The 8,278-nt window shown below is 38.0% G+C and overlaps 2 protein-coding genes across 3 annotated transcripts in view; both read right to left on the bottom strand.

Annotated features, from left to right (window-relative positions):
* LOC109542324 (synaptic vesicle membrane protein VAT-1 homolog-like) overlaps positions 1–5,231 on the bottom strand; it is a 30,293-nt gene extending 25,062 nt beyond the window's left edge. The window contains exon 1 of the mRNA XM_019911513.2: positions 4,753–5,231. Coding sequence (XP_019767072.2) covers positions 4,753–5,012 — 260 coding nt within the window. The 5' untranslated portion in view covers positions 5,013–5,231. The remainder of the gene's footprint in view (positions 1–4,752) is intronic.
* Positions 5,232–6,403: 1,172 nt separating this feature from the next.
* The window catches only part of LOC109542330 (retinoblastoma-like protein 2), a 5,824-nt gene continuing 3,949 nt past the window's right edge, over positions 6,404–8,278 (bottom strand). Inside the window, exons 14-17 of one of the 2 annotated variants that reach the window (XM_019911523.2) lie at positions 7,743–8,034; positions 7,580–7,692; positions 7,373–7,528; positions 6,404–7,321 (exon numbers count right to left, since the gene is read on the bottom strand). In XM_019911523.2, the coding sequence (XP_019767082.1) occupies positions 7,163–7,321; positions 7,373–7,528; positions 7,580–7,692; positions 7,743–8,034 (720 nt within the window). In that variant the 3' untranslated portion in view covers positions 6,404–7,162. Of the gene's footprint in view, positions 7,322–7,372; positions 7,693–7,742; positions 8,035–8,278 lie in introns of both variants that reach the window. The other variant, XM_019911522.2, reaches the window with a different exon arrangement.

Genomic DNA, 8,278 nt, shown 5'->3' with positions numbered 1-8,278 from the left:
ACTTAACGAATGGTTAGAAAAGTATAAAGACTCTGACTACGAGTATGACACAGACGAAGATGTCCCAATGTTGCCGAAGAACAAGTTAAAACCAAATTGAGTGATTTCAATTTCTTCGAATATGTGAGCATTGGTAATGGCATTCTTACAAGAGAAAAGCTGACCGATGAGCAAATTATAGACTACGAAACCTCATCTACAGCTTTAAGCGATAATGAGAAAGATTACGATTTAGGTGAAACGTATTCTACTGTAGACACTAACGCTGTTTCTGAAATGATAAAAAAAGTGTCAGAAACTCGGAATTTTCTACAATCACGCCAAGTTCCTAATCATATCTGGGAGTTTTTTTGTGATCTTGAAAACTACATAAATAACATCTATTTTTGCAGCAGAAATGTACAAACAAAAATTACAGACTATGAAGTAGATTTCAAATTGAATTTTGTTTATCTTTTTGTGTTCTTTTTAGTCATACCTACTAACTGCTACTACTCTGTAAAAGGTAAAAATAACGAAATAAAATACACCACACAACCAGTTTTAGTTCATTTTTCAAGTTCGTTATATCCGGACTCAACTGTAATTCATATGTAAAATTTTTTTCAGTGGGGTTAAAAATAAGATTTTTTAAATAAAGTGAAATGAAGTAAATGAACGAAGTTTCGGCACATTTTGTTCACATTGGTACAACGCTCAGAAATCTGGGCTCGGTATGCAACCGTTTTGAATTTTATTCAAGAAACTTTCCATCTGTAAAATTTAATGGGTTTTGGTGCGAGAACTGCTGCAAACGCTCTGCTTATGAGCACAATTGAAACCTTTTGGGCAAAAAAACCACCAGTTTTTCTTAATGGAAAACGTTCCATCTAGAGTGTTTTTAAACACAACACGACGCGTGATTGGCCCAAAGATAAACCATCTGTGATAACACTCTTGGAGGCAGAGAAAAAGCGAGATTGACAGCGTCGGGTTCAATTAAAGTGAGAGTTTTGGATGTGAGTTGAAAGGCAAATCGGTGACGCCAACGATGATAATAAAATCCAGAAGCCCGTCTTCACATTTAATAAATGAAGATCTTCAACACTGATCGCCAGACAACTACTGATATTTTATTTTTGGTACCCATCAGAACCAAGTGCCCTTGTCATGCAGTTATTTAGTACTTCCGGCCCTGTCAGTTAAGATTACCGATCCGGTCACATAACGAAATGCGCTGAGGAATTCCGAACAGATAAAGAAAATATGAATGAATCAATTTTTAGGCAAACTGTTTCAATTTGGATTTGCTGGGAATTATTAAAAATTTAACAACGAGGCTGCTGCAAGTCCGTTATTACCAGAAGCGCATCCGGTCATTGAATGGCATTTTTCGAACAAGATGCACAACACATACAATTCCAATCTAGGCAGGATATTAGCAGCATTATTCAGGAAATCATAGCAAATGAGGAACCACGCCAGCTGGAAGGAACGGTCGAATCAAATCGCCGATAACATTATGTTAAATAAAATCCACCCACGCCAATCGATGTCGATTTGCATGAAAAATAAGTGCACAAAGGCATCAACTGCAACATTTTCATGCTGATTTATGCGTTACACTTCGCATGCCAATTAGTTGTCTGCTTTATTGATGAGTTTACCATTATCGACATAACAATGCTTTTAATTACTTGCCTTAGAACCTTATCTTATCACTGCAGTTTATTTTCAAATCATTTACTTAGTGACAATCACAATCGGGTTGCGAAAATTTATACATTATTATTATTATTATATGCATCCCATGAACTCGCTTTTACAAGGTTCATAAACAATAAAAATCACATTAGTAGGTCCGCTGATGGTACTCGAACAGCGCAACACATCCTGCAAGAACTTAGTCTAAAACGATGTTAATAACCGCTCTCAAGGTAGATTTGTATCCTTACCCTAAGAAGCATGAAGGCTTTAAATCGCTGAGAATGTAGATGATAATTATAATGCACTTAAGTGTTATAGTTCTTAAACACCTGCTGGGAGGAACAGTTTCTAGTTATTCATTAATTATTTTGTGAGTTTTTTGCCTTTTTCCATCCAACTATTTGCCCAATTCTACTTTCCACATTAACAATTGTAAATTATTAATGATTTTATCGAAGCGCTGATAGCTCAATATTTATATTTTTCGCCAGGCTACTACGACCTTTGATATCACTATCGCGTTAAAGGAATTTAAAATCAACCACAATAAGTGGCTTAATTAATATGGACATTTGTTTAATACTTCAAAAAAACGTTTATTTATGGAATAATTGCTCTAGCAAGTTGCGATGGAAGTTTCCGATAATCTTCAATAGAGCTTTTGAAGGGAATTGATGAGAAACGTAATATTTTGAGAAAAAAGTGAAAAAACACTCCGGATAATCTAATGAAAAAATGCCAATATGTATACAATATCATCGTTGTCTATGCTGTTTAAGACAAAAAAGGTGCTTAAAACGGCATTTGCTTTGAAACATACCTGCGCTTTCCAAACAAGCCAGAAAAATTGAGAAAATGGCGCAAAAATGTGGGAAGATGATAGAAAATGTACCAATTTAAAGTTCGAATTGTAGCGGGTTTCCGCAGAGTAATTTTAAAACACTCTGTATAAACTAACAGAAAAATGCGAATAAATTGTCACATTTTTCGTGAAAATTGATATACCCTGTATCTGATCCCAATTTGTGTTATCGTCCTTTGCTGGTTAAAAAATGTGTCTAAATCGACTTTTGCATTGAAAAATATGGTTTATAAAGAAGCTGGAAAAAATATAGAAATGAGCAGATCAAGAGAAAAAAGCATAAAAATGGTGAAGATAATAAAAAAGGCATCAATTTAAAGGATTGAAAAATGCGAATAAATTGTCAAATTTTTCGTGAAAATTGGCACACCCTGTATCTGATCCCAATTTGTGTTATCCTCCTTTGGTAGTTAAAAAAATGTGTGAAATTACTTTTGTACTGGAAAAACACGGTTGACAAAAAAAGTGGAAAAAAGGCGCAAAATGTGAAGATGATAGAAAACTCATCGATTTAAAGCGCGTGAGAGAGTGCGAATTGTAAATGGGCTTCAGACATTTCCTTTTAAACCACCCTGTTTTATATAATAAAAATATGTCGTATCAATTAACGTTTTACTCGTTACGAGTTGAAAAATGTGTCAAAAACGACTTTTGCATTGGAAAAACAAGGGTTTACAAAAAAGCTGAGAAAAAAATAGAAAGGAGAGGATTAAAAAAAGCAAGAAGCACAAAACGGACACAAAAGACGAGAAAGTCGCAACCCTATCGGGTTTCAACAATTCCTGAGAAAAATCTCCTGGCCTGAGAAAAATCTCAAAAAAAGCACTCAAAAACCGATAATTGATCTAATTACCCGAAAAATCATACGGTTTGTAGGAAAACTTCAAAGAAAACCCGAATAATTTCATGCTGCCCAGCAAAGGAAGAAACTTCAGCAATTCCCGTTTATGCTCTGTTGCAAGATTGTTGTACAAAAAATTCGAGAATTAAATGTTACTTGATCAAAAAAAATAACTTTTTAAGAAAATACAGACGATTAAAAATGAACAAAAAGTGGCAAAAAACTGCCTGAGAAAAATCTAAAAAAAACCACTGAAAACCCGATAGTTGATCTTCTAATTACCCGAAAAATCATACGGTTTGTAGGAAATCTTCAAAGAAAACTCGGAGAATTTCATGCTGCCCAGCAAAGGAAGAAACTTCAGTAATTCCCGTTTATGCTCTGTTGCAAGATTGTTATACAAAAAATTCGAGAATTAAATGTTGTTATTTGCTCAAAAAATATAACTTTTTAAGAAAATACAGTCGATTAAAAATGAACAAAAAGTGGAAAAAAACTGCCTGAGAAAAATCTCTAAAAAAACTACTCAAAAACCGATAATTGATCTTCTAATTACCCGAAAAATCATACGGTTTGTAGGAAATCTTCAAAGAAAACCCGAATAATTTCATGCTGCCCAGCAAAAGAAGAAACTTCAGCAATTCCCGTTTATGCTCTGTTGCAAGATTGTTGTACAAAAAATTCGAGAATTAAATGTTACTTGCTCAAAAAAAATTACTTTTTAAGAAAATACAGACGATTAAAAATGAACAAAAAGTGGCAAAAAACTGCCTGAGAAAAATCTAAAAAAAACCACTGAAAAACCGATAGTTGATCTTCTAATTACCCGAAAAATCATACGGTCTGTAGGAAATCTTCAAAGAAAACCCGAAGAATTTCATGCTGCCCAGCAAAGGAAGAAACTTGTGTTTTGTGATTCCCCGACCTGAAGAGTGCAAAAGTCCCTTTAAAAACTATTTAAAAGAAACCGTTTTCGCAGAAAAAAACTATAAACTGTGCAAACTCATAGTAATAAAACGAGCAGTTTGACTAAAACGAAAGTTATCGAATTTGCCCACACCTCGTATTTCATGATTTCATCCCATTAGGGAGATGAGGGTTCGCCTCACTTATCGATCGCCCTCTTTCAATCAGCGCCTCTCGCCATATGGCAGCGTAAAAATACAAATGCTCCAACATTCCTCGAATGGATGTTTGTGCGCTTAAAAGCACTACTAAATCTTCAAATACCGTGCAAGGAAAAAATGGGTATTTGGCAAATTCTGGGAATTTCAAGGCAGAAAAAAACCAGATTTCTGTAGGTTTGGACTGGAAAACTTCAAAAAACTGAAGAAACTTGACTGAAAAGTGAAAGGGAACTTACCAGGCCTTCACCCTGATGAGCACCTCGCCCTCATTGAGCGTGGGTTCCGGTTTTTTGAGGATCTTCACCGACTTGAGGCCTCCAAAACCGGTCAAAACGACCGCCCTCATCTCTTTTTTGGGCGCTTCGTTTTCCGTCTCGGCAACAGGTTCGGCAGTTTCGCCAGTTGTGCCATTTTCCGTTACTTCCTTATCTTTGCTTTCGCCATTTTGCTCACCGTTTACGACGGGGGCGGCATTCTCTTGGGCTTGTTCAGACATGTTGCGACAAAATATTCGATTTGCAGAACGCACGAACGATACTGGATACAATTGAAACGAACGGATTTTGTGATTTCACCGGCCGGTAAACGAACAATGAAGAACGATGGAACTGCGACAAGCGAGTAACAGGTGCCCGGGCTGGTTGGGGCGAGTCGCTCGAAGAACGCCTGCGCCCGTGCGCTGGAAGAAGCACGACGGGCCCCGCACCCCTTCGCAACGACGATGGTTGGGTCTGCGGCTGCTCTGCTAAAGCCGCTGTCTCGAGAGACCGGCAAAATAATTATTTCACTTGCTCTATGGCAAAAAGCCATTTTTTACAATAGCTAATTTTCTAGTTTAGTCACTTTTCGGGTCCTTCAATCCTTCGACACCCACTTCCAACAAATGAGCCACTTTTTCCTAAACGAACGAGTAAAACCCGGTTAATTTAAAACTTCAATTGCAATAAATACTGCTTCACTGATAGCTGATTTCAAAGTTGATGCGTTTGTATTTACCCGTTGCCATGGCACATTGAACGTATTCAAAGAGTCGACAAGCGATTGGTCGATCAGGTTTACGTGGATCCGGAAACACGTCACCAGGGACGGTTTCTAGGCAACGAAGGTTGTTGATTTCTTCGAAAGTGGAGAAGTACAGATTTGGTGTGGAAAATGTTCCATGGGAAGTAATGAATTACTGGCGGATGGGTGTGAGTGAAATTTTGATGATTTTTGACCATCTTATTGCTTTATTGTAAAACGGAGTCACAGGCCCGCTCAAACTACCGCAAAAATAATTTTTTTTGACCAAGTTTTTAGCGTGAAAATTGGAAATTCTCACTCACGTTGTTACGACTGAATGGACTTTTCAATTCTCTATCCAACGATGCCAAAACGAATTCTGTGGCACGAATGGTTCTTGGGAAACTTTGAAAAAAGCAGCGTCATGTTCAAGTGGGTTTTGCAACTCAAAAAAACTATGAAGGCTTTCACGGCCGGTCAGATTACATTTATAAATGTTTTCCGGGCTTTGAAGCCGTGGTCTATCGGAATGAACATCATTCTTAGTCGGAAAGCACGGGAGATCACTTCGCCCACTGTCTCATCGCCTTTGAAAATGTCCACCGCAGTTGTGGACGAAACGTCAGGAAGACATTCCGATAGACCACGGCTTCAAAAAAACTTCTTGAATTCAAGCATTTTTTGAGAAAACTGCCAACATTTTCTTATCGATGGTTCACTTTCTGAAAAGGCCACTTATTTCTCTCTAGAATGATGTACAAATGAGCGTTCTTGCTCATTGTGCCTCCGAGAAATGAGCAAAAACGGGACGGAAAACATGAAATTTTGCAATAATCTTGCGCCACCCTTTTTTGGGCACTCAAAAGTCGGCATGGGAAACGCAGGTTTGGGAATATCAACTTACTAGTTTATTGTAAACCTAAAAGTTACAGCGATGCGCCGCTTAAACTACCGCAAAACTAAAGTTACCTCATTAGTAATAAAAAGTCAACACAATCTTACTCCACATAAAGGTAGCATAAAAAGAACCCTGTCCTGTACAGGGTCAATAAATAAAAAACCTTAGGAATACTATTTGCAGACGTGAGTGGCCGAAGGCGCTAAAAGATTAAATGGAGGTGGTTTTTAATCACAATTGCATCCCTCAAGTGCACTTATTAGACTGCAAAGAGGCTTCATTCACTCGCGCCTTCATCTGTTAGTGTATGAAAATAGCAAAACAATTATTTGTTGAATTAATTACAGTTGAAATCTGGCGAGTTCACAAACGAACGATTAAACTCGCCAAACCCACAAACTTGCCATAATATTTGAAATCTCTTACGGTGTGTTCGCGCTACAATCTCTCCGTTAACAAATTGCAGAGGAGCATGGCCACCCTCCTGAGATCAAATAAACTAAAACAACGCAACAGGCCCATAACTTCTCTGAGTAAAATTCAAAAGTTTCCTGAATCAATGAAAACCAGCAATTTTGAATTGCAAATGGAATCGAACTAGAAAATGAACTCCTGATCGATGGGCGAAGAGTAAAATCATATTGCAAATATGGGCTCCTGTTTCGTGCCAATCAACCTTAGCAGAATAAAATATAAAAGAACTTTAACACGACTGATTGAAACGTAAAAATACACTAAAACTCGGGTTACTCGCTTGCGTTTTGCCGCTGCCGGTCCTCCACTAGAGACTGGACTTTTCTATTTGAAATCCGCTTGCTGTTCGGCATATTTCCGTCTTCATCAATCAGTAACCTTTTCCCTTGAATCCCGTTGCTGTTGATTGCTCGGTTTATGTTCATTAGATCCTGCAACATCGGCTGTGCTAAATGCCGTCTCAAATGCAAAATTTAACTTACTTTAGAAGGGCTGCGGCTGAAGTAGTAATTGAAAGTCGACCCGCTTTGCGTTGTGGCCGTCTCCAAAGGCTTCACGAAAACGTTCCCAACCACTTGCAAATTGGAGGCAAACAGGTTTTTCCTGCTGGCTGGAAGCGGGCTCAGAAGAATCGAGTTCTGGAAAAATGAAGCTTCAAAACGCGACTTGCCATGAATAAACGTAGTTACCTTTGGGTCCGAATTGGGCTGAAACTTAACCGCGTAGGATCGCATCACTTTTACATACACAGAGTTGTAAAACTGGATCAAATCACTCCGAACTTCGGAAATTAGGTCTCCATCTGCAAAATGGTTTTTCAGCACAGCAATCGGGCAGAAAGCTTGCGTATACCTTTGGTAGTCTCGATCAAAACATCCCTGTAGACTGAGCTGGAAGCTTGCGGCTGCAGCCGATAAAATTTCATGATTACGGCAAACAAGTCGGTCATTTTGGTGATGTTTCCTGCTTTGCAGATCACATATATTGCACACATCAGCAGCTGATCCAAGTGCCTGTCTTTGATCAGGTCGGTATGTCTGATCGAGTCTTCGAAAATCGTCCATATTTTCCTTCGCAGTTCGAAGTCGTCGAAACACAAATGGGAGCAAAGATGCTGCATTCGCACTCCGGCCAGGTTGTAAAACTACCAACAACTTTCTTTTTACAAACTTCTTTTTGGGTATTTCGCTTCAAAAATTTTTGTCTTTAAAAAAGACGGAATTTGCTCACGTCTTTTATTACAGACTGATAAATAGTGCTCCTATTTCGCAATAAGAACGAATTATTTAGCAAAAAGTAATCAAGAACTGTCACCTAGAGGGTATCCTGCGACACACTTAGGCTCAAGCTGTAAGAGAAAATTCCAATTAGTAGAGAAATTAATTTGA

The sequence above is a fragment of the Dendroctonus ponderosae genome, unplaced genomic scaffold (genome assembly GCF_020466585.1).
Source record: "Dendroctonus ponderosae isolate FM_Combo_2020 unplaced genomic scaffold, Dpon_F_20191213v2 Dpon_F_20191213_6, whole genome shotgun sequence".
Lineage (NCBI taxonomy): Eukaryota > Metazoa > Arthropoda > Insecta > Coleoptera > Curculionidae > Dendroctonus > Dendroctonus ponderosae.
This window is presented reverse-complemented; position numbering and strand designations above follow the sequence as displayed.